At 41.1% G+C, this 26,251-nt stretch overlaps 1 protein-coding gene, 1 non-coding gene and 1 pseudogene across 8 annotated transcripts in view; 2 read left to right on the forward strand and 1 right to left on the reverse strand.

The window, feature by feature from the left end:
- The window catches only part of GANC (glucosidase alpha, neutral C), a 68,503-nt gene extending 46,451 nt beyond the window's left edge, over nt 1-22,052 (forward strand). For 4 of the 7 annotated variants that reach the window (XM_065941370.1, XM_065941369.1, XM_065941373.1 and 1 more), the window contains 8 exons: nt 647-890; nt 5,260-5,324; nt 7,308-7,384; nt 10,027-10,101; nt 13,364-13,477; nt 14,699-14,811; nt 17,651-17,754; nt 18,359-22,052. In XM_065941370.1, coding sequence (XP_065797442.1) covers nt 647-890; nt 5,260-5,324; nt 7,308-7,384; nt 10,027-10,101; nt 13,364-13,477; nt 14,699-14,811; nt 17,651-17,754; nt 18,359-18,468 — 902 coding nt within the window. In that variant the 3' untranslated portion in view covers nt 18,469-22,052. Of the gene's footprint in view, nt 1-646; nt 891-5,259; nt 5,325-7,307; nt 7,385-10,026; nt 10,102-13,363; nt 13,478-14,698; nt 14,812-17,650; nt 17,755-18,358 lie in introns of those variants that run through there. The other 3 variants (XM_065941372.1, XR_010663971.1, XM_065941374.1) reach the window with 3 other exon arrangements.
- On the forward strand, nt 3,126-3,232 carry LOC136172717 (U6 spliceosomal RNA). The gene has a single exon (XR_010664069.1). It is a non-coding gene; the product is annotated as a U6 spliceosomal RNA (small nuclear RNA).
- Nucleotides 16,056-16,618, reverse strand: LOC136172198 (guanine nucleotide-binding protein G(I)/G(S)/G(O) subunit gamma-5 pseudogene; annotated as a pseudogene).
- Nucleotides 22,053-26,251: the final 4,199 nt, after the last annotated feature.

The raw sequence follows: 26,251 nt of genomic DNA on the forward strand, positions 1-26,251 counted from the left end.
TTCTCTGATGGGCGCCTTCCCCTAGTCCTAGTAACTCCCTGCAGGTGAGCGATCTTAGTACAGAGATGCTCAACCTGGCTACAGGTCTAGCTGCTCCTTGTATTCTGTGGGACTGGAAGCACTTAATATCACATTTTGATATTTGTGTTTTTCAATGGTGCTAGTTCACATTCGACACAAAGAATTTGTATCCTGCTTAAGGGCTAAACCTGAAATTTTCTCCCTAAACCTCTAATTCTGATTATGTCTCTCTCTTTAGTTCTTTCTATAGTTTTTATCTTGCTTTCAAACAAAATCAGTTGCCAACCACCCCCACCCACCCCCATCACTAAATACAGGCGTATTGACTCGGGTAGATATTTTTCAGTTTCTGAATTACCAGGGTTCAGAACAAACAGAAATGTTGATCTTTCAATAAAGCCTTTTGACAGAAAAAGAACATATTCAAAGAGCATACTGTCAGATCCCTAAACAGCCTGAGGTTTTTAGTATGTGCTTCCTAATTTGAGGCCACACTTTGATGCTGTTATTTTGAGTGCACATACATACCTTTGCCCTATTGGTCTGCAAGGCCTTATCTTACCTGTGGGCATCATCTGTTAGATGCCCAGGTGTCTCACTCAGCCTTTCTTTACTGACTAATCAGCGGATGTAGGTGGCTTCATTGGGGATCCAGAGGCAGAGCTGCTAGTACGGTGGTACCAGGCGGGAGCCTACCAGCCTTTCTTCCGTGGCCATGCCACCATGAAGACCAAGCGACGGGAACCCTGGCTCTTTGGGGAGGAGCACACCCGGCTCATCCGAGAAGCCATCAGAGAGCGCTACACCCTCCTGCCCTACTGGTATTCTCTGTTCTACTCTGCACACGTGGCTTCTCAACCTGTCATGAGGTAAACAGGCTTCACCACCACTCCAGTAACCAGTCTCTACCAGAAGATCCCCTCAGCCACTGGCAATGAACTACAGTGATTGTCGAAGAAAAGCCAGATGTTTAACCAAGTGTCAGTCAGGTTATTGAGCACCAGCTGTGAGCAGGGTCAGGCAGTAGAGGTCACAGAATATAAAAACTAGATCTCCTGCCATTTGGTGATTCAAGCATTAATATTTGGTTAGTGTTAGTCGCTCAGTCGTGTCCAACTCTTTGTAACCTTTGAATAGTAGCCTCTGTCCATGGCAAGAACACTGGAGTGGGGTAGCCATTCCCTTCGCCAGGGGATCTTCCCGACCCAGGGATTGAACCTGAGTCTCCTACACTGCCGGCAGATTATTTACCATCCAAGCCACCGGGGAAACCCATTTAGTAGGGGATATTTAGTAGGGGATAGAAATAGAAGAAAGGAAGGAAAAAAGAAGGAAGGAAGAGAAAGAAAAGATATTGTACTTCAGTGCATCTAGTATTTAACCCATGTAGGGAAACAAAACATGCTACCCCAAAATGTGTCTTTTCAGCTTGAGGATTCTTAGGAGCTGATTGTTTTTAAACATACAAAAGGCTCAGGAAGTCTTTCTTTTTAACCTCCTCCTTAAATGCCTACATGAATTTAGATAAAGAGCTTGGTCCAGGAAGTACATTATCACCAGAGATATCTACAAGGAATATGAGCTAAGCATAGTAGGGGGAAGGTGGGAACTAAAGTCCTTTCTGTGTCCCATTGTCTTTGCATGGCCCAGCAAATGTTTGTTTATCAAACATTTGTTTTTCCATCTCCAAATGAATATCTTGCCTCACTTTTGGTTTTTTATCTGTTTTTTTTTTTTTTTTTTTTTTTTGGCTGCACCATGAGGCATGTGGGATCTTAGTTCCCAGACCAGAGAACCCATGCCCCCTGCAGGGGAAGCACAGAATGTTAACCACTGGACTACCAGGGGAAGTTTCCTTTCTCCCCTTTGAAGTCCCAAACCTCACTCACTTCTTCTCTCAGGTGGTATATCAGCCTCAATTGCCTATCTTGTCTTTAGGCAGTGTATTTTTATGGAGCTCCTGTTTATACATCATTAAATTTGATTTTCTACTGTTAAACTCTGTCTTGTCAACTTAATTCTTAGACCAGTCAGAAAAACCTAGGATAGAAGAAAGTAGCTTTTTCGTCCCCCACACCCACAAGCATTCTCTCGTGAAGAACAACTTATTCTGCCAGCCTTAGCTCTCTCTTACCCTTAGGGCTTTTCCTGGTGTATAAATTATATTCTGATTCTATTTTGAAGGCAAGATGTGAATGCCAGCTTTCTGGGTTAGAGAACAGTACACACAGAGACACACATAGTACATCAAGACCTCTAGATCAGCAGTTCCTCAGCCTGACTCAGATCAGAATCACCTGGGGTGCTTTTTATAAAATACAGATTCCCAGGCCAGACCTCCAAACCTATTATGAGTGCCTTGGTTAAGTTCCAGAGATCTATGTTTGTTGGAAGTTTTCCTGGTAATTTTAGACATCAGCCAAGTTTAGATGCTTTGTTACTATTTAATAGCAAAGGAATAGATTATTACAAAGGCTAGTGAATAAAATGAAAATGTTTCTCTTATTAAAAAGTATCTTTCCCTCATGAAATTGAAAGCAACGTTAGAACCATGAAGTTAATATCCAGAGATATTGAAAGTTTCATGATTTACTAAGCCCAAATGCCTCCTACTTAGTTGTGTACAACAGTAATAATAAAACAAAACCCAAACACCACACAAGTTTCTGAAACCTCCACAAATGTTGCCAACTTGAAAACAAGGAAAACCAATTCCTTTCACTTAGATAATGATTAAGGATGCATGAAAAGTAGTGACAATTAAAAAATGGCACAGATTCTACATTATAAAATTCAGTTTTACCAACATTTAAGTTTGGTAGAAACCAACACAATACAGAAAGTGAAGAACTAAAAAGCCTCTTGATGAAAATGAAAGAGAAGAGTGGAAAAGTTGGCTTAAAAGCTCAACATTCAGAAAACTAAGATCATGGCATCTGGTCCCATCACTTCATGGCAAATACATGGGGAAACAGTGGCTGACTTTGTTTTGGGGGGCTCCAAAGTCACTGCAGATGGTGACTGCAGCCATGAAATTAAAAGACGCTTACTACTTGGAAGGAAAGTTATGACCAACCTAGATAGCATATCAAAAAGCAGAGACAGTGCTTGTTTCGGCAGCATATATACTAAAATTGGAACGATACAGAGAAGATTACCATGGCCCCTGCGCAAGGATAATACGCAAATTCGTGAAGCGTTCCATATTTTTACACATGAAAAGATGCTCAACATCACTCATTATCAGAGAAATGCAAATCAAAACCTCAATGAGGTACCATTACACGCCAGTCAGAATGGGTGTTATCCAAAAGTCTACAAGCAATAAATGCTGGAGAGGGTGTGGAGAAAAGGGAACCCTCTTACACTGTTGGTGGGAACGCAAACTAGTACAGCCGCTATGGAGAACAGTGTGGAGATTCCTTAAAAAACTGGAAATAGAACTGCCATATGACCCAGCAATCCCACTCCTGGGCATACACACCGAGGAAACCAGATCTGAAAGAGACATGTGCACCCCAATATTCATTGCAGCACTGTTTATAATAGCCAGGACATGGAAGCAACCTAGATGCCCATCAGCAGACGAATGGATAAGGAAGCTATGGTACATATACACAATGGAATATTACTCAGCCATTAAAAAGAATTCATTTGAATCAGTTCTAATGAGATGGATGAAACTAGAGCCCATTATACAGAATGAAGTAAGCCAGAAAGATAAAGACCAATACAGTATACTAACGCATATATATGGAATTTTAAAAGATGGTAACGATAACCCTATATGCAAAACAGAAAAAGAGACACAGATGTACAGAACAGACTTTGGGACTCTGTGGGAGAAGGTGAGGGTGGGATGTTCAGAGAGAACAGCATTGAAACAAGTATACTATCAAGGGTGAAACAGATCACCAGCCCAGGTTGGATGCATGAGACAAGTGCTCAGGGCTGGTGCACTGGGAACATGCAGAGGGATGGGATGGGGAGGGAGATGGGAGGGGGGTTCAGGATGGGGAACACATGTAAATCCATGGCTGATTCATGTCAATGTATGGCAAAAACCACTACAATATTGTAAAGTAATTAGCCTCCAACTAATAAAAATAAATAATAAATAAATAATAATAATAAAAAAAAGCAGAGACATTACTTTGCCAACAAAGGTCTGTCTAGTCAAGGCTATGGTTTTTCCAGTAGTCATGTAGGGATGTGAGAATTGGACTCTAAAGAAAGCTGAGCACTGAAGAATTGATGCTTTTGAACTGTGGTGTTGAAGAAGACTCTTGAGAGTCCCTTGGACTGCAAGGAGATCCAACCAGTCCATCCTAAAGGACATCAATCTTGAGTATTCATTGGAAGGACTGATGTCGAACTTGGAACTCCAGTACTTTGGCCACCTGATTTGAAGAGCTGACTCATTTGAAAAGATTGAAGGCAGGAGGAGAAGGGGATGAAAGAGGATGAGTCAGATGGCATCACTGACTCAATGGACATGAGTTTGAGTAAACTCCTGGAATTGGTGATGGACAGGGAGGCTTGGTGTTCTGTGGTTCATGGAGTTGTGAGGACTCAGACACGACTGAGCGACTTAACTGAACTGGACTGCACACAATACAGTTAAGCAATTATCCTTCAATTAAAAATAAATTAATTTAAAAGAACATTTAGTTTGTTTTACACCAAAAATGTTAGGCATTTGGACTTGGACAAAGTTCTGATTATGCCTGTCAGAGTAATTTAGTGCTCAACAATGAGAATGAGAAGTTTTGGGTACTAGAATTCTCAAGCTTTAATTGAACCATTTAAGCTAACAGCTCTTTCACACAAGAAAACTATATAGTAATCATAACAAGGGGATCCCAGTTGGTGCTAGTGATAAAGAACCCACCTGCCAATGCAGGAGATGTAAGAGACTGTGTTCGATCCCTGGGTCTAGAAGATCCCCTGAAGAAGGGAATGCAACCCACTCCAGTATTCTTGCCTGAGAAATCCCATGGACAGAGGAGCCCGATGGTGGGCTATAGCCCATGGAGCTGCAAAGAGTTGAACAAGACTTAGCAACTAAACAACAGCAACAATCATAATCAGTGCTCATAAAATCTTGATTCATATGAAAAGAGTCTTGACTTTTTCCAATTTCCTTTGAATAGTTATAAAACTGAAAATATGAGTGATTGAATTATAAAAAAAATCTAATGATGTTGAAGTAAGAAATTTCTTTTTTCTTTTCCCCAGGCCTCTGTGGGTAGAGTTCCCTAATGAATTAGAGACTTTTAGTGTGGAAGATGAATACATGCTGGGTGAGCATTTCTGGATTAATTCTAGTTACGATAAATACTATAATTATGTTTTTCTTATTATATTTTCTAGTATAGGAACACTAAAAAATCCCTCATCTCAAGAAAGCCAAAAAGAAAAGAAATTTCATCACCAAAATTTTTTGTGTATTGGTGGGATCCCAACTCTATTCTTTTGTCATGTAGTGCTTCTCATAACATGTTAACATCATATAAACCCATTCTGTTTGTGGATGCAATTTGGGATTCTTGTTCAGGGTCCACCTCTAAACCTTAAGATACCACCACAGAGAAGGGAAGTAGAAAAAAGTAAACCAGATAGTTATCTTTGTAAAGACCCAGAAGAGCTTATTTCATATGCAAAACAGGACTGGGGTTGTTTGTTTGTTTTTGATTGGCCTCTTTAGTAGGGGTTAATCAAATTTAGACAGAGAAGGCAATGGCACCCCACTCCAGTACTCTTGCCTGGTAAAATCCCATGGGCAGAGGAGCCTGGTGGACTGCAGGTCATGTGCATGCGAAGAGTCAAGCACGACTGAGCGACTTCACTTTCACTTTTCACTTTCATGCATTGGAGAAGGAAATGGCAGCCCACTCCAGTGTTCTTGCCTGGAGAACCCCAGGGACGGCAGACCCTAGTGGGCTGCCATCTATGGGGTCTCACAGAGTCAGACATAACTGAAGCGACTTAGCAGCAGCAGCAGCGGCAATCAAATTTGGAACAGGGAAGTTTATCACTTGGGTAATACGTTCAAGAGGCCAGGCTTGACAGAGAGTTGCCCAGAAGGTGAATTCTGTTTCTAAACAGTAAAACCCCCAAAATGTAAAAAACCTATCTCTTTAGGTCTCCACTCATCCTTGGGTCTCAAGTTAAAAAGCTACTGCTTCCTTAGAGACAATTTTCCTGACCAAAATTGCTTCCTAATATCTAATTCCACCTGCCTTAATAAAAGTCAGTCCCTCTTAATACATAATTTTCATTCCATTTTGTACTTTTGCCGGTTTATTTGTCTTAGCTCTAATTAATTTGTAATTAATTGTTTAATATCTGGTTTTGGCTGTAAACTTGATGAAGGCAGGGACCAAGGGTCTGTCTAATTTGAAGCTACATTCTTCAAGCCTAGCACAGTGCCTGGTACTCAGCAGAATTCAATGAATATTTGTTGAATTAAGTAGTGAATTGCAATTGGATGAATTTTACATATGCCAGTGCCAAGATCAAAACAAAATTAATAATCCAGATTTCTTTTAAGAGAATTATAGTTTTTCTGATGATACCTGCCCAAGAAAGAGGGCCTGAATATCTCTGCAGACCACACTTCTGGGTCACAGCTGTAGACTCACCACATTCAGAGTCACGTATAGCAAACAATGAAGCATTTGCAGAAGTGAAATGGTACTTTCATACTACAGCTGGGCACCAAGTGAGACCATGCTGGACTATGTCAGGGTCCCTCCCTGTAATCCTAATACACCGTAAGTGGATTAGTGATGGCAGTGATACAGTCACCTCTGGTCACCTGTCCTCTTTCTGACTAACAATACGTCTCCCTGAGGAATCATTGGTTCAACTCACCAGGATCTCTACCTTTAAGAAGTTCAGTTGAGTGGCCTTTGAAATCACAAAAGCACCCAATTAAGAGAGCAACACCGAAACATACGCATTACCATATGTAGAATTACATAGCCAGTGGAAGTTTGCTGTGTGACACAGGAAGCTCAAATCCGGTGCTCTGTGACAACCTAGAGGGGTGGGGTGGGGTGGAAGGTAGGAGGTGGGGAGAGAGGCTCAAAAAGGAAGGGACATATGTATACCGAAGGCTGATGCATGCTGATACGTGGCAGAGACCAACATAATAACGTAAAGTAATTATCCTCCAATTACAAATAAATAAATTTAAATTAAAAAAATTTTTTTAAAAAGAGAAGGGGTGTTTTCAGACCTCTTATAATGATATTCAACTTTATCTCTTCTCCACTTTTCAGGAAGTGCTTTATTGGTTCATCCAGTCACAGAACCAAAAGCTACTGTGGTTGATGTGTTTCTGCCAGGGTCAAGTGAGGTAAGAGTAAACAACAAACCTCCGCATACCTTACGTGTGTCGAATCTCTTCCTTTCGAACTTGGTGGCTTAAAACGACAAAAATGTGTGCTCTCACAGCACTGGAGGCTTGAAGTCCAAAATCACAGCATGGTCAGAGTTGGTTCCTCCTGGAGGTTCTGAGGGAGGGTCTGTGCCATGCCACTCTCCACGCTCCCCACTTCTGGGGGCTGCCTGCGCTCTTGGCATTCCTTGGCTTGTACCCACCTCACTTCAGTCTATGCCTCCATCTTCACTGTGTGTGTCTGTGTCTCCTCTCCCATCTGTCTCTTACAAGACACTTGTGATGATATTTAGGGCCTATCTAAATAATTCCACTGCATTCCCTGGTGGCTCAGAGGTTAAAGCGTCTGCCCGCAATGCAGGAGACCTGGGTTCGATCCCTGGGTCTGGAAGATCCCCTGGAGAAGGAACTGGCAACCCACTCCAGTATTTTTGCCTGGAGAATCCCATGGACGGAGGAGCCTGGTCGGCTATAGTCCAAGGGGTCGCAAAAAATCGGACACGACTGAGCAACTTCACTTTCACTTTCACTTAAATAATTCCAGATAATCTCCTTAAGATCCTCAATTTGGTCAAATCTGTTCCCATAAAGGTAATATTCACTCCTTCCAGGGATTAGGAAGCAAATACATCTTTTTGAAGGGCCACCATTCAGTCCACTACACCTGTCATCATTGATATGACAATAACCAGGCTTTTCTACAGAAAGCCCATGAATGATGTTCTTTCTGCTTGGTTTCTCTAGTAATTTGTAGTTCTGAAGGTGGGGGCTCTTTACAAAGGTTCCCCTGCCAAGCAGAAACCTGAGAAAAAGGTTAAATATTACAACAGCTAAATGAATTGGCTTGCCAAGCATTTCTGCTGAGAGTTTCTTAAATTAATTCTCTAAGTACAGGCTCCCATTAAGAGGAACTAGCTCCCTATCTGACTTAGCCACAATTTCTATTAATGACCTATTATCATTTTAATCACACTGTTATGACTATGTAGCCTATTTTTTCAACACTTTCCAGGAGTGTTCTGTGATTGTTTCTCTTGCTACATCTTCCCAAAGGCTGGATAGGTGAGCCAAGCTGCTTCTTGCCTGAACTTTACCTTGCTGGTTAGCTAGTATAGCACCACGACGGGCAGAGAGCTATCTAACAGCCTAGCTGTCACCTTCCCATGTTTCTGTACAACACATTCCCTCTCCTACAAGTCTCTTTCTTGTGGAGGCCTTTTCTGACATCCTCTTTAAGATCACAGACCACTCCCACTGCCCCTGGTACCGTCTAGTTCTCCTTCATCCTTTGTCTCCGTAGAACTTGCCATTTTAAACAGCCTACATATTTACTTTTATGTTTTGTTTATTGTTTATCTCTCCCATTAGAATGTTAGCTTTTTGAGGGCCATGATTTTTATCTGTTAATGGCCACTAATCTACATGGTGTTTTGTACCAGTTGTACCCTTCCTAGGCTGGGGATCTTTGATTATGGTACCACACACCCTGTACCTCTCATTTCAATCAGACTGGAAATGGTTGATGGGTAATCCCCAACTCTTGTTTGAATCCTTTTTTTTTTTAACCTTTCACTCCCACCAACTCTTTATCTTGAGCTATTAGAATTCACCAAAGAAAGACATTACAAGGAAAGTTAGCTAAGGGATTATCCCTTGTAAACACAGACACAGAAATCCTTGACAATACATTAGGAAACTGAATCCAGCCGAAGATAATACTTCATGACAAGGTAGGACTGATCCAGTTGAATTAAGAGTTCACTGCAGCTGACAATCGTCAGGGCACAGCCCTGTCGCAGTCACAGCAGGACAGTGACTGATTCAACATCCCAGCTTTATACAGGCTCTGGTAATCCCAGGAGGTGAACTGTGGCTGCCAGAAATTATATTGGACTAGAAGAGAGAAAAAGGTTTTCTTTTCATCCTTAAGATAGTATCTTAAGGATTTGCCCCATCAGATTACTTTGGCAGGAGCTTTTTGGCACTTTCACAAGTAAACCCCCTTGATGGGCATCTCAGATAAGAGTTTGAACCTCATCCCTGAATTGTACTCTGTTTTTAAAAAGAGACACTGTATTAGTAATCCAAAGTTCCATTTGTTTTTCTCTAAGGTCTGTTTCCTTGTCAGACACTCTTTTCTCCTGCCTCATTTGTAATTTATTTGATTGCAGTGTGCTTTTGTTTTGTTGTTGTTTTCTCCCTTCCATCATCTTTTTCACTGTAAGATCATTACATTTTTATAAGCCAATTGAACTGTAAAATCCACGAGGGCAGATTCTATGTCTTTCTGTTCACTCGTGTGTACCCAGCAATGCTGGGCACATGGTAGATTGTTCAGTAAATAACTTTTGGATGGATGAACGGAAATATCAATGGCCTTTTACTCAGCTTAATCCATCACAGTATTAGGTTGGTTAGTCCTTTGGGATTTTCTTAAAAGCATATGTTCTCTCTAACTTCTATTCAAAAAATTTTAAATTATACTTATTTTAGCTTTATGGTTATTTGAAATCCAAATAAATGGATGTTTTATCAAATAATGAAATCATGAGCAAAATGTGCTTATACACATTTTTTCACTAGGGTCTGTTTCTTTTCAGATTTGGTATGACTCTAAGACATTTGCTCACTGGAAAGGAGCGTGTACAGTAAAGATCCCAGTAACCTTGGACTCTGTAAGCTATTTTCACACTGTTATTTTTACCTATTGTGCTGATTAGTCTACTCAGGCTGCCATGACAAAATACCATAGACTGACTGGCTTCAACAATAGAAAGTTATTTTCTCACGGTTCTGGAGGCTTGAAGCCCCAGATCAAGGGGCCAACCAGTTCGGTTCCTGGTGAGGGATTTCTTCCTGGCATGGAGACAGACACCTTCTTGCTGCATCCTCTTATGGTAGAGGGGGTGTGTGCTCTTGTGACTCTTATGACACTAATCGTTTGGATCAGGGCCCCACTCCTATGACTTCACTTAATCTTAATTACCTCTGTAGAGGTCTTCAAATACAGTCACACTGGGGGAGTAATGGCGAGTGACCATTAATGGGTACAGGGTTTCTTTTGGGGGGTGATTTTTAATTGATTATGGTGATGGTTGCATGACTCTGAATATACTAAAAGCCATTTAATTGTATACTCTAAATAGATGAATTATATGACATGTGAATTTTTTATCAATAAAACTGCCAAAATGTGAGGGGAAAAAAAAGAGTATAAAAATAACGTGTACCCTGATTTCAGTTTGGAACACTGAAGACAAATAGTTCTCCCCCATTTATTTACCTTTGTATGTCAAAGAAGAATAATCACACTGACAACAGGGAGTAAACACAGTGGTAGCACACTTACCATACAGAATATCCTTCTACAGGACCAAGTCAGGAGACCTGAGTTTCTAGTTGGACCTCTAGGCCCAAGAGGAGGCTATGAGTTATGATGTCAGACCCAGAGTGGCCCATCCAGGCTGCATCTTTTTTTTTTAATTAATTCATTTGTTACATTTATTTGGGTGCATCAGGCCTTAGTTGCAGCACTCGGGGTCTTCACTGTGTCATGTGGGGTCTTTAGTTGCGGTGCACGGACTCTCTAGTTGTAGCATGCAGACTCACTTGTCCTGCGTGATGTGGGACCTTAGTTCCCCAACCAGGGATGGAACCTAGGTCCCCTGTATTGCAAGATGTATTTTTAACCCCTGGACCACCAGGGAAGTCCCCCAGGCTGCATTTCTGAAGGGAAGTTTGTTCCTGCAACTGAATCACAGCCACTATCAGAGGCCTGAAGTAGTGTGAAAATTTTTAAGTAGATGTATGTTATTTTTTTAAATTCTCAGCAGCAATATGAATCCCATTATAGAGAAAATGGGGTTTCCCTGGTAGCTCACATGGTAAAGAATCTACCTACAATACAAGAGACCTGGGTTCGATTCCTGGGTCAGGAAGGTCCCTTGGGGAAGGGAATGGCAACCCACTCCAGTATTCTTGCCTGGAAAATCCCATGAACAAAGCAGCCTGGCAGGCTATAGTCCATGGGGTCAAAAAGAGTCAGACAACGACTGAGCAACTAACATGTTCGTGTTCACATAGAGAAAATGATTTCAGATGCCAACTTTCAGATCTAGAATAGACCTTAACATTCATCTACTTGAATCCCTCATGCTTATAGGTGAAGACAATGAGGTTCAGAGAAGTTAAATTACTTGTCCAGGATTTCAGCTAAATTGTGGCAGAACTGAGATAAGACCCCAGGTCAATTGGACTTCCACTCCAGGGCCCATCCATATTAACTTACTGCCTCATTCTTTGAAGGAAAATAAAAGAAGTTGACTGATGAGGGTGGGAAGTAAATGTGCTTTTACTTCTTGCTGCGAGTCAAGCAGATGGTGGACGTCTTGCCTACTCCATCCTTACTGCCAATTTCCTGTATACAGCAGTCCCCCTTATCTGAGGCTTCATGTTTCTCAGTTTCACTTACCTTCAGTCAATTGTGGCCCAAAAATATTAACTGTGGTCCAGAAACACTAAATGGAAAATTCCAGAAATAATAAGTTTTCAACTGCATGCTGCCTTGAGGAGCATGATGAAATCTTGTGCCATCCTTCTCCATCCTGCCCAGGATGTGACTCATCCCTCTGTCCAGCAGATCCAAGCTGTGTATGCTACCCACCCATTAGTATAGGGGAAGGTATCATTATATAGGGTTCAGTACTCTCCTTGGTCTCAGGCATCCACTGGGGGTCTGGGAACATATCCCCCGTGGGGGGAGGGGGTGCCTACTGTATTCTAACTCTTCTCCCCACTTGTAGCTTACTCAGAGCAAAGTGTAAGCCCTCACATGATCCAGGGAGCTTCCTAAGAGAGGACTGCATTGGGAGACACGGAACCTACTGGGCTGTCCTTGCTGGGAGTGCTATTCCAGAAGACCAATGCCTACAGCCCTGTTGTCAGAGTCACATCAAGTGCCCTTGGCAGCTTCTATAACAGAAATTTCACAGATTCACCCTCAGAATTGAGCCAGTCATCCAAGTGACACAGGGAAGCAGGGAGCAAGGGGTAAATAAGCTAAAGGAGGGACAACAGTTATGTATCCCAAACCAAGAAACCACCATCTTTTATGAGCATATACACATATATATCTGGGCCTGCTTGCATAGACATGAAAATCCCCTCTTTAGTAGGGTCCTAAAAATAAATTTGTTTGCTATACTGACAGGCAAATTAAAAATACAAAGCAGGAAAAGCTACCTATAGGATAGTTAGAAGAGATAATAAATTGATGGAGGTGAGAAGTTTTCCCTAATAATTTTTTAAGTGAACCATTTTTAATATTTGAACTGTCTTCCTTTTAATGCCAGGGCCTGTAGTAAGCTACAAGCTGGGAGAAAAGTAAGAATACAGTAGACCCCCTTCCCCATGGGGGATATGTTCCAAGACCCAAAATGGATGCCTGAAACCGAGGAGAGTACAGAACCCTATATAAAGATATTTTCCCCTATACTAATGAATTTGTGTTCACAAATTTATTTTGCTTTTGAGTCTACATTTATGAAGAATGTATAATGGAACTTTTCTGGCAGTCCAGTGGTTAAGAATCCACCTGCCAATTCAGAAGGCATGGGTTCCATCCCTGCTCTGGGAAGATTCCACGTGTCACAGGGTGACTAAGCCTATGCACCCCAGCTACTGAACCTGTGCACTCTGGAGCCTGTGCTCCACAACAAGAGAAGCCACCGCAGTGAGAAGCATGTGCATCGCATCTAGAGAGTGGTCTGTGTTCAGTGCAACTAGAGAGAGCCCAAGCGCAGCAACAAAGGCCCAGCACAGCCAAAACTAACTAAATAAAAATTTTTTTTTGAAAAGAATGTATAATGAAATGTTTTAAAAGCCTACTTTGAAATTGACTTATATGAATCCTCCTCTGAGAGTATTGTCCTATTGTAGATACCAGTGTTTCAACGCGGTGGAAGTGTGGTACCAGTAAAGACCACTATAGGAAGATCCACAGGCTACATGACTGATTCCCCATATGGACTTCGAGTGGCCCTGAGCACTAAGGTACTTGAAAAATATTACTTTTACACCCCTTGTTTGCTATGACTCTCTTTACAGTGGTAGCCTTGAGTGTATAAAAGTGGTGAAGCCCATCTATGGGATAGGTGCTTCTGATGTTCGTCTAGAAATCAGTTTTGAATCATTTCTGCATCATTGTCCAACTTATCTAACTTTCCTGAAATTGTTCTTCAGGGAACTCTGAGAACTAGAAATGATAGAAATTTCCTCTAGGGCACTGTGACCCTCGGTGCCCTGCAGCTTGGCATTGATTACCACTGGACTGAAAGCTCATTGGGCCAAAGGCAGCCTGCCATGCAGATAAGGCCTGATTCTCAGTCTCCGGTAAAAGGGTCCTGTGTCTATGCAACATTCCACGGACGCAGACCCACACAAAGCAACTTCCATTCTCATTGGATGGCTCAAACAACTGCAATCTCCTAGGGTAAGGTCTGGAAGGATCCAGAATTGGTCTCTTCTTTTGAAGAGATCTTTTGAGCTGAATGAGGCCTGTAGCAGATCCCTCTCTTGACCGTTTGCCAAAATACAATGCCAAACACCAATCCTCACTCTTAAGCAAATGTTATAATTCACTTTCTTTTTCTTATGTCTTTCTTTTCCATCCATTTCTTTTAAGCATGTCTTCTTGGGTCAAACTGTGAGCCTTGGGTCCATGGGAGGCCTTGGAATAAGCTACAAGAGATTTCAAGTCCATAGCTCATGAAGCATTGTCAGTAACAGGGAACTGCCATATGGAGTGCTGTGACATTGTCTGACATGCAAAAGGGATCCTCCTACCAAAAGACAGTAGGAACTAGGCACCATTCTCCAAATGGAGGTTCTTCTAAAGATAGCTGATGTCGTCCATTATATACTTTTTCCTTTTAACTTCAGTTCCATTGGGTGAACGTTTCTTGACCTGTTGTCACATTTTAGGGTAGTATTTTTGAAGTCACCTATGCCACTGACCATACTTCAGAGTTTAAATCTCTTTCAACAAAGCCTAACTCTCTGTGCTTCCTCTTGTGTGACTTCCTTATTCATATTATTTCACAAATGGGTATTGAGTGTTTATATATTTTATGACTACTTTGTACGGCTTTAATATTAAGCAGTTGTTCAACATAATTTTTCACAGATTTTGTAATCAGTTATTTCCTTTAGGGGGTGACAGTCTTTTCCAAGAAAGCTATTACATGAACATACTCTCTGTGATTTACTCTCCAGGGTTCTGCCATGGGTGAATTCTATCTCGATGATGGCCATTCTTTCCAATACCTCCACCAGAAGCAATTCTTGCACAGGAAGTTTTCGTTTTCCTCAGGTGTTTTGACCAACAGGTAATGGCAGCTAAACGAGCCGTGTGCTTTAATAAATAAATTATGCTATCCATTTGTTATCCTTAAATGCAAAGCTGATGTTTTAAGGTACTATTTTTAAAAATTAATGATGAAGGCCATTTGTATTTTTCTTCTTTTCTTCCAGATTGATTAATGTATGATTTAGAAATAAAATTTTAATATATACTAGTATACAAATACAATTGTAGTATATTTAAAGTATACAGTGTGATGACTTGATATATGTATACATTGTGGAAGTATTCCCCTCGTCAAATTCATTAACACGTCCATCACCTCACATGTTTAACCTTTTTTTCCGCCTTTTGATGAGAACACAAGTTCTACTCTCTTAGCAAATTTCCATTATGCAATACAGGATTATCAACTGTATTTGCCATGTTATATATTTGATTCTCAAACCTTATTCATCTTATAACTGAAAGTCTGTACCCTTCTACCAGCCTCTCCCTACTTCTCCCACCCGTGAGCCCCTAGCAACCACCATTTTACTCTGTTTCTATGAGTTCAACTCTTTTTTCCTTTTTTTCTCCACATTCCCACATGTAAGTGATGTCATTCATCACTTTGTTGAATATTTCAGTTCACTTCTTGTACTGTTCAGGTCTGTGTTTTGTTAGGTACTTTTTAATATTTTCCATATGTATTGAGATTCTCATTTTGTTCATGCATTGCTCTTTGAACTTGGTGAGCATCCTTATGACCATTGGTTTGAACTATCTATCAGGTAAGCAATTTTTTTTTTTTTTCCAGGTAAGCAATTTATCTCTATTTCATTAAGGTCAGTTTCTGTAGATTAATCATGTTCTTTTGTTAGGAACATATTCTCCTGTTTTATCTGCCTTGACTCCTGGTGTTGTTTCTCACATTAGATAAGACAGCCATGTCTTCCAGTCCTTACATACTGGCCTCATGTAGGAGATGATCCTCATTGATCAGCCTGTCCTGAGCTCCTTTATAGCTTCCAGACCTTTGGGATTATTCACACTGCCATGTTTGTTCTTAGTGACTGCCAGTAGTTAAGGATATGCTGAGACCCATCCATATCCCAAAGGGGCATATTTTAGTCATCACTTAGATACAGGCTGATTAGAACCTTCAGGCAGTAGCTGGGAAAGTATGCAGTTAGATCCTTTCCAGGAAGAATCTGGAGATGGATATTTTTGCCAGCTCCCTCTGCACTGAGCCCTGGGGGAATAGCCACGCTGCCTATTAACAACTGCTTCTTTTTTTTTTTTTTTTTTTATACTAAGTATTTTATTGTATGCTGCCATCAGTGTATATAAAATAATTACCCTTGTGAAACAGAAAATTAAGAATATTCAGAGAGGTAGACATTAAGGACTGACAAAAGTAGAAGTTTGTGTAGTATGGCACGTTACAGAGAGGCTTTTGTACAGGCTTCAAATTTAGCTTTCCTTTGAATATTCACTGGTTTATGAAAAGTGGTTTGGAAAACCTTGTCAAGATTCATCTTACTACAAAAAGGAACAGACTTTCTGGGGCCTGAAGGGATTTGTACTTGAGGATACTCCAGTCAGCAGAGGGTCATGTTGAGCATTCTGCAGACAGAATTGTTTCAAATCTGCAGCTGCCTGGGAAACCTTCACCCGATTGAGCCCGGCCTCCAGCCGGAGCTGTTGAACCACTTTTTTCATAGCCGTGACGCTGGATGAACCAGACATGGCGCACTCGAAAGGATGGCAGATCCGCGGGCCGTCGGCAGGTCGGCGGTGGCTCGGCGGTGGGTCTGCTGGGCCAGTCGGCGGGGTTGGGGGTGGGGTTAACAACTGCTTCTTTATTTGCTGTAATTAACTCTGTTGTCTCTCGAAGCAAGGTGATTTGAGGGCCAACTCCAGTTTTCTTGCCTGGAGAATCCCCATGGACAGAGGAGCCTGGAGCCTACAGTCCATAGGGTCACAAAGAGTCGGATACAACTGAAGTGACTTAGCACGCAAACATGCCAGGGGTGGGAGTTATATGGAAAGTGTGTCTCAGCCTTTCCTGCTTGTTTTGATGTGGATATTTTCTCAATCACCCAATGTGCAGGAGTCACTCAGCTAGTTTTCTGGTTTCTCTCAAAGAGAATTGTTCCATGTGTAGCTTTATATTCAGTGCATCTGTAGGAAAAGGGAAATTCAGGAGCCTCTTATGTTGCCACTTTGGTCTGGAGCCCCTGGGAGTATTTTTCAATCACTCTATGAACATCCCTTCCTTATTGTCTTCATCTTCCTTTCCTTCCTTCTCTGAAAAATGAAAAAGAATTCAGTATAAATTCCTATTAATCCCATTTATTCATCTATTCAAACATTCATTAAGGATCTGATTTCTTGCAATTTGTTTGCAGCATCCAAGTCACATTTGGGACTTCAGTGTCCTTAAGTGATGTCCCTCCTAATGGCTTGTTAGAGGAAGACTACTGGTTAGCTTGGGCTTTCCAGATGACTCAGTGGTAAACCGCCTGCCATAACAGGAGACACAGGAGATGCGGGTTTGATGCCTGGATCATGAAGATCTCCTGGAGTAGGAAATGGCAACCTGTTTCAGTGTTCTTGCCTGGAAAATTCCATGGACAGAGGAGCCTGGTGGGCTACGGTTCATGGAGTCGCAAAGAGACACGACTGAGCACGTGTGCACTGGTTAGCTTGTCTTTGGCATATAGAGTCATCTTTTTCCGTCTCTTCATCCTAGTAAATGTGACAGCTATATGTTTCATGCCTCCATAGGCATGAATGATGGGAGGGGATGGTGTTCTGGTAGCCAGTCCAAATCCCTGTTCCTCTCCTTTTCCTAATGTCATTTGTTGTATCTATTCCAGTTGTGCTGACGAGAGGGGTCATTATCCCAGCAAGTGTGTGGTGGAGCAGATCCTGGTCCTAGGCCTCAAGAAGCAGCCATCTTCTGTGACTGCCCACTCAGCTGGTGAGGAAACAGTCCACTTGGTTCTATAAGCATAGAAGTATTTGCCGTGAAGAGATGGTTAGTCTAAAGAGCTGATATAATGTGCTTAGCCAAGTGGACTCTGCGCTTTCTGGCAGGAGTCAAATATACTAGTATCTAGAGGGGACGAGCCCATCCGGCTTCTCTCTTCATCAACTGCCTTTCTGCTTATTGTAAGCTGTTAATATTTTCCTGAGGGAAATCATTTGGGGCTTGAAATAATATTGTAGCTTCTCTGAATATTTGTTTTAAATTGTAGGTATCTGAAGTCGTAGGGGATCCTACTGATATTTATTGAATTTCTTAAATGACCTGGGGCAGGATATAGCTTTTTTTAACCTACTGAATTTGCTGGACAAATCACTTTGCTCCTTACAGTTTCTTTTCATTCAGTCTTCTACTCAAAACACTGGAGTGCTTCATGTTTTTAAAAATGCATGGAAGTCCAGGGGTACAAGTGGTATTAATTTGGATTCTCCTATATAGAATATAAAATTTTATGATAGAAACATTTTTAAATTCAAAGAAAAGACATTTCTTTCCTGGATAGTCACCAGACTTTCCCTTTTACTGTTTGGATCTCTAGACGGCAGTGCTCAGCCCGTGGCTTTTACATACTATGCCGCAACATCCACCCTGAACCTGGAGACGCTCTCGCTGAAGATTGGTGCTGACTGGAAGGTGCACATCCAGTGACAGAGCAGTGCCCCTGGTGACAAGAGCCAGGAGCAGCTGTGCCTCTCTGCCTTCCCCCGGGGCCTCTTGTGCGATTCGTGCCACATGCTAATTGGCTTCTCTGGCTTAAAGTCATCTTTCATTAGTCACAGTTTGTTAGCAGCAGATTTCAGATTTTTCAGATGTTACATGCTTAGATGTGCTAGGAATCATACTCTTGGTGTCACATACCACTTCTACATGCAAGTGGCCCAGAGACATTTATAGCATTCACAGACCTCGCGTTGCTCCTTGGATATGTGCTGTGGCCCAGTGGAGAGCTTCTCTCTGAGCACAGCTGGGTGAGTTTGTTTCAAGTGACAGGTGGGCCAAGCCCACCTTGTGTGGCCCATTTGTGGAAGCTTGTCTCAGTCCATGTGGCCGAGCCACTCCAGCTCCAGCAGTTGAGCTGCTCAAGGTCTCTCTCGAAGTGGACAGTGGCCTCTGGTAACCACCTCCCTGCCCCCAGATATCTTACCTACTTAGACATAGGCAAGGCAACCCTTTTCTACTTGCACTGTATGTACTGTAGCAACAGGGAGTTTCTCTACCTTAGAGACTGAAAAACTGGCTTAAAACTCAACATTCAGAAAAATAAGATCATGGTATCTGGTTCCATTATTTCATGGCAAATGAGAAAACAATGGAAACAGTCATAGATTTTATTTTTTTGGGCTCCAGAATCACTGCAGATGGTGACTTCAGCCATGCAATTAAAAGATGCTTGTACCTTGGAAGAAAAGCTATGCCCAACCTAGACAGCATATTAAAAAGCAGAGACATTACTTTGCCAACAGAGGTCTGTCTAGTCAAAGCTATGGTTTTTCCAGTAGTCATGTATGGATGACTTGGACCACAAGTGGGGAGAGTTAGATAACAAAGAAAGCTGAGCACTGAAGAATTGATGCTTTTGAACTGTGGTGTTGAAGAAGACTCTTGAGAGTTCCTTGGACTGCAAGAAGATCAAACCAGTCAATCCTAAAGGAAATCAGTCCTGAATATTCATTGGAAGGTCTGATGCTGAAGCTCCAATACTTTGGCCACCTAATGCGAAGAACTGACTCACTGGAAAAGACCCTGATGCTGGGAAAGATTGAAGGCAGGAAGAGAAGCGGATGACAGAGGATGAGATGGTTGGATGGCATCACCGGCTTTATGGACATGAGTTTGAGCAAGCTCCAGAAGTTGGCAATGGACAGGGAAGCCTGGCGTGCTGCAGTCCATGGGGTCCCAAAGAGTCAGACATGACTGAGTGACTGAACTAAAGTGAGAGACTGAATCAAGAGCACAAAGGGATTCTTTTATTTGTCATGTTTTTTGGGTATCCTAATTAATTAATTGATTAATCCAGATTAATTTCAAATTAATCTCCTTAAAATTCTAATCTCTTAATATTGGTTTTATTAAATACTGTCTACTACCCAAAGATTATTTGTAACATGAGTAAGCTATAATTTAAATTAATAACATAAATACTCACCATCAAAATTCACAATAAGAACATAGGACTAGACTGAGGGTGAAGTAAGTGAGACGCTTGCCTGGGACAGAAAATTTATGGGGATGCCCAAATTCACAGTAATCAATACTTTAATGCAATATTTTAAAAATCAACACTAAAAGAAAAAAATCCATGATGAACAAATATCACAATTTTAAATAAGGATAGGATCAATATACCACATGTTACGTTTGACTCAGATCCCAGCACAGCTCGGCGTGGGCTAGGACACGACACCACAGCAGCCCCTTGGAAGGTCCCCAGGCACTCCCTGCGGCCACAGCATCTGCTGGGGCAGCCTCGTATCCTCAGCCCTCCTCAACATGCACACCTGCTTATCAGGCATACTCCACTTAGCAACTTGCCAACTGCCACCCCAGTGCCTTCTGTTCCCTGGACCCAATATCCACTGCCTGCCCTCTATGACTGCAGACCCTACCATCTGTCCAGGCCCAACTCAAATCCCACTTCCCCATGGAGCCTTTCTAACTCCCTAACACCCACAGCTCCCCTTTACCACAAGCAGTGATTTTGCCCTTCTCTGACAGGCAGCCCCACTTCTACATAACATGCAGTCTGATGAACATTCTCAGGGATGGTCCCTCAGTGTTTCAGGTTCATCTGTCTTGTTCCCCTATAGATGGCATGTTCTCCAAGATCATGTTATGTTTCTCTTATATCTGCCAGAGCACTATTATACTTGACTTTTAATAATGATTGGCTGACTGATGGACTGATTAAAAATTGAGAATTGAATATACTTGTTTCTGCTTGACTTTTATGACATAGGACTCTTCCCTCCAGATACAGTAAATGTTGTGCATTTCCCAGTGGACGCATTATATCAGTTGAACTTTGCACTATGTGTAAGTACACATAGACACATGCAGATTCTTTGTTCCTGTTTCTGCAAGTTTTACAATTAAGAAGAAAGGAAGAAATCTCCATTGGCTGAAGTTTTATTTCCCAACTTCAGATTTCTCTGCCAACCTAATTGGAAAAGACCTTGATTCTGGGCAAGATTGAAGGCAGAGGAGGAGACGACAGAGGATGAGGTGGTTGGATGGCATCACTGACTCTATGGACATGAGTTAGAGCAAGTTCCAGGAGTTGGTGATGGATAGGGAAGCCTGGTGTGCTGCCATCCATGGGGTTGTAAAGAGTTGGACACGACTGAGCAACTGAACTGAACTTGAAAGCTGAATGTTCTTATCTAATATAAATGATGGTTTTTAATAGCATTTAAAGCTGAGTAATTAAAACCTATCTTCAGATCAATATATATTGCATGTCTATTCATTTAAAATATTTTGGGAACAAGGAATATAACAAGAACTGTAGAGTAAGTTAGTGAGGAACTTCCCTGTCTTGACCCAGAACTATACAGCAAGGTTTAACTAGACACATTGAATGGAGAAAAATACAGCCTGGGTGTTCTCAAATGTTCTCTGCTCTTAACACTTGTCACACTTTCCCCACCTTCTTTTTCTGATGCTAAGTCCAGAGAGCTTGGGTCAACTTGGGGCCAAGTCGATCTACAGTGTTCAGTTATCTTGTTGTGGGTAATTCTGGATGTGCTTTCTCAGGAAACTGTATTTTATGTAATAAAGTAGAATCGTTTCAGCAGTGATTCAAACAATACTCTAAAATGAGTGTATAACATGTCTTTCCTTTAAGACTTAAATGCCCTGAAATGACCTGACAACTCAGTTTAAAAATAGAAACTGCTCAAAAGCAATATGGGCAAAGGTAGTACACAGAAGAAATTGAAACAGGCAAAACAAGTATGAAATATGCTCAACCCTATTAATATTTAAAGAAATTCAATAAGGGGTGCCTGACTGGCCAAGATTAAAATGAAAATGTCCAGTACTGATATTGGCATAGGAGCTAGGCATTCTCATGCATCATTGGAAGAATGAGAATAAGTATAATCTTTCAGGATGGCAATCTGGCAATAGCATCAAAATTTTTAATTTGCATACTTTAACCCAACAATTCCACTTCAGATAAATCAGATAAATTGCTCAGAGCTACTAATTGCAGTGTGGTTTATACTGTTGAAAACCAGAAATAAACTGAATGTCCTTTAACAGGAGATTGGTTAAATATAACCCTTTCATACAGTGGAGTGTTATGCAATCATTAAAATAACAACCTATATATATCAACATAGAAGTATGTTTTGGATAAAATGTCTACTGAGTGACTTCATTTAAGTAAATAATAAACCAAAATTTGAGGTACCATCCTATACTGTGCAAAATGAGGAACTGTTTCAGATTGAAGGAGGAAATAAAGAGACATGACACCAAATGTGTTCTATCCTGGAACTATAAGGGACATCACTAGGACAGTTGGGAAAATTTGAATGGGATATTTTGATTACGTGGTAATTTTCCTAATTTTGAAAATTGCACTATGGTTATATAGAAGAATTTCCTTGTTTTAGGAAACACATGAAAGTCTTGAATGTTACAGGTTTTTAACAAGATATGGAACATGGTTCTCTGTGCTATTCAGTAGGTGCTTGTTGTTTATTTTATATATAGTAATGGGCATCTGTTAATTTCAAACTCCTAATTTACCCCTCACCCCCTTTTCCCTTTGGTAACCATAAGTCTGTTTTCTAAGTCTACAGGCCTACTTCTGTTTTGTAAATAAACTAATTTGTTTCATATTTTTAAATTCCATATATAAATGATATCATATATTTATCTCTCTGATTTACTTCACTTAGTTTGATAATCTCTAGGTCTATCCATGTTGTTGCAAATGGCATTATTTAATTCTTTTTTATGGCTGAGTAATATTCCATTGTATAAACGTACCACATCTTCTTTATCCATTCCTCTTCTGCTGGACATTTAGGTTGCTTCCATGTCTTGGCTGTTGTAAACAGTGCTTCTGTGAGCACTGGGGTACACCTGTCTTTTCTAATTAGTGTTTTCATCCAACCTGGGCTGGTGATCTGTTTCACACTTGATAATATACATGTTTCGATGCTGTTCTCTCAGACCACCCCACCCTCGCCTTCTCCCATAGAGTCCCAAAGTCTGTTCTATACATCTGTGTCTCTTTTTCTGTCTTGCATATAGGGTTATTGTTACCATCTTTCTAAATTCCATATATATGCGTTAGTATACTGTATTGGTGTTTTTCTTTCTGGCTTACTTCACTCTGTATAATGGGCTCCAGTTTCATCCACCTCATTAGAACTGATTCAAATGGATTCTTTTAAATGGCTGAGTAATATTCCATGGTGTATATGTACCACAACTTTCTTATCCATTTGTCTGCTGATGGGCATCTAGGTTGCTTCCATGTCCTGGCTATTATAAACAGTGCTGTGATGAATATTGGGGTACACGTGTCTCTTTCAGACCTGGTTTCCTCGGTGTGTATGCCAGGAGTGGGGTTGCTGGGTCATATGGCAGTTCTATTTCCAGTTTTTTAAGGGATCTCCACACTGTTCTCCATAGTGGCTGTACTAGTTTGCATTCCCACCAACAGTGTAAGAGGGTTCCCCAAAGCAAAAGTTTAAAAGCAAAGGTGCTGGGCCGTATCTCCATAGTATACAGTAGCTATAAAAATTTTGGTTTCTACTACTATAAAGGGTTATAAGGTGTGGCATGTAAAATAGGATGAAAAATGGGGTTAAGAGTGAACTTCAAGGATTTCCCTGGTGGTCCAGTGGTGAAGAATCCACCAGCCAATGTGGGGGACACAGTTTCTATCCTTGGAGTAGGAAGATTCCACATGCCACAGGGCAACTCAGCCCGTGTGCCACAACCACTGAGCCTCGAGCTTATGCTCCTCAACGAGAGAAGCCACCACAACGAGAAGCCCTTGCACTGCAACTAGAGAGTAACCCATGCTCACTACAACTGGGCAATGAAGACCCAGCACAGCCAAAAATTTAAAAAATTTAAAAAAAAGAATGAACTCCAGACCACTATGGAGAACAGTATGGAGGTTCCTTAATACACTAAAAATAGAATTACCATATGATCCAGTAATCCAACTTCTGAGCGTCTATCCAGAAAGGATGAAAACACTAATTAGAAAAGATAGGTGTACCCCAATGCTCACAGAAGCACTGTTTACAACAGCCAAGACATGGAAGCAACCTAAATGTCCAGCAGAAGAGAAATGGATAAAGAAGATGTGGTACGTTTATACAATGGAATATTACTCAGCCATAAAAAAGAATTAAATAATGCCATTTGCAACAACATGGATAGACCTAGAGATTATCAAACTAAGTGAAGTAAATCAGAGAGATAAATATATGATATCATTTATATGTGGAATTTAAAAATATGAAACAAATTAGTTTATTTACAAAACAGAAGTAGGCCTGTAGACTTAGAAAACAGACTTATGGTTACCAAAGGGAAAAGGGGGTGAGGGGTAAATTAGGAGTTTGAAATTAACAGATGCCCATTACTATATATAAAATAAACAACAAGCACCTACTGAATAGCACAGAGAACCATGTTCCATATCTTGTTAAAAACCTGTAACGGGAAAGAATCTGAAAAAGAATATATGTGTATATATATATACACACACACACATATGTATGTATGTACATGTACATATATATTTGTCTGAATCACTTTGCTGTATACCTGAAACTAATGCAACATTGTAATCAACTATGTACTCCAATTTAAAAAATTTAAAAGAATGAACTCTAGTACGAGAAAATACGTTTATTTCTGTTGCAGCAGACCTCTTCAGATCATCAGATGAGCTATTCCTCACTTGAGAAATGCCAGCCAAGCCAAGTCCTCTACTTCAGGAAACACAAATACCACACTCAGGGCACTAGGCCAGGAGACCCTGACCTCCCCACCCCGCGCCCCTGCCAATGCTGTGGCAGCATTCTCTGTGCTTTTATATGTCTCATCACAGAGGTCTTGTCTGACTGCAAGGGCTGACCAAAGAGCCTTACATCCTGGTTAACTGAGATTGGCTATCAGATATATAGGGAATAGCCATAGGGAATTCTGGAGTTTGGTATGTGTGCAGAATTCCTTCACTTTTTCACATCCCTTTTAGTATCAGTGTATCATAATGATAGCAGAAACACAGTCAAAACACTTAAATATTTGGAGTTTAATGGCTTTTAGCTCATAATTGACCATCTTACCTAAAAGCCTTCTCAGTAATGGAACTTCTATGGCAATATCAAACATTCCACTCTGCTTTTAAGATTTCCATCTATCAAATCCTCTGAATGCCCAGCATAATTCCGGGGGTGGGAGGGAGGTGGCACTCTAGACTAAAATAACTTCTCAGCCTAGGGGATAGAACGCCATCAGCAACTCTCCTGGAAATATTACAGTCTTAACCATAGACAATGGAGGCCGTATAACTGGCATTCTAGCAGAAATAAAGGAGACATTGGCAGCTGATATCAGATCTGCCTGTCTTATGACCAGCTTTGCTAAAGACTGCAGTGTCGCAGCAAGGCCAGTCAGAATCAGACAGCTGCTTCTTGACAGTTGTTTTCAGCACGGCTGATGGTGTTAGATTCCATTCCCATCAGAGCTAGGAGAAGGGAAGCCCTGACTATTTATATACAGGAATCAGAGATCTTATGCCTGATGCAGGTTATTGGAGTCTTAGTTTTGCATTTACTCTTTCACTGATTATCAGGAGACCCAGGGTCTAACTTGGTTCTGTAGCGAACTGGCAGGGTGATCTTGGCCATGTCATTTAATCTCTCTAGGCCTGTGTTTCCTCTTTTTTCGAGAAAAGAGATAATCTCTAAAATTCTGTGACTTTCCCATGACTTAACTAAAAATACAGTAGATAGCACACGTTTTCTCACCTCTCAAATGGGATTAATCAAACCTGCAGGGTTGTGTACAGATTCAAAGTATTCCACGTGTATGAAAGGAAAAAAATAGTAACTTTGGAGAAACCTGGTAGATACCACCTTTGCCAAGTAATCAAGGTTGATATCACCAGTAATAAAACACATCAATATTAAGTACCCCCAGGTCTGATTTGATGAGAAGGGCATATAATCTCTGTGATATTCTTCCCCCCAAACCATAACCTCAGTCTAATCAAGTAAAAACCAAACAAACTCACATTAGGGACATTCTGCAACATACCTGACAAGTATACTTCAAAAGTGCCAAGTTCAGGAGAGACAAAGACTCTGGAACTGTCAGGGATTGGAAGACACCAAGGAGATGTGTCAATTAAATGCAATGCAGATCAGATTCTGCAAAAGAAGAGGAAAAA

Source organism: Muntiacus reevesi, chromosome 7 (assembly GCF_963930625.1).
Source record: "Muntiacus reevesi chromosome 7, mMunRee1.1, whole genome shotgun sequence".
In the NCBI taxonomy this organism is placed as follows: domain Eukaryota; kingdom Metazoa; phylum Chordata; class Mammalia; order Artiodactyla; family Cervidae; genus Muntiacus; species Muntiacus reevesi.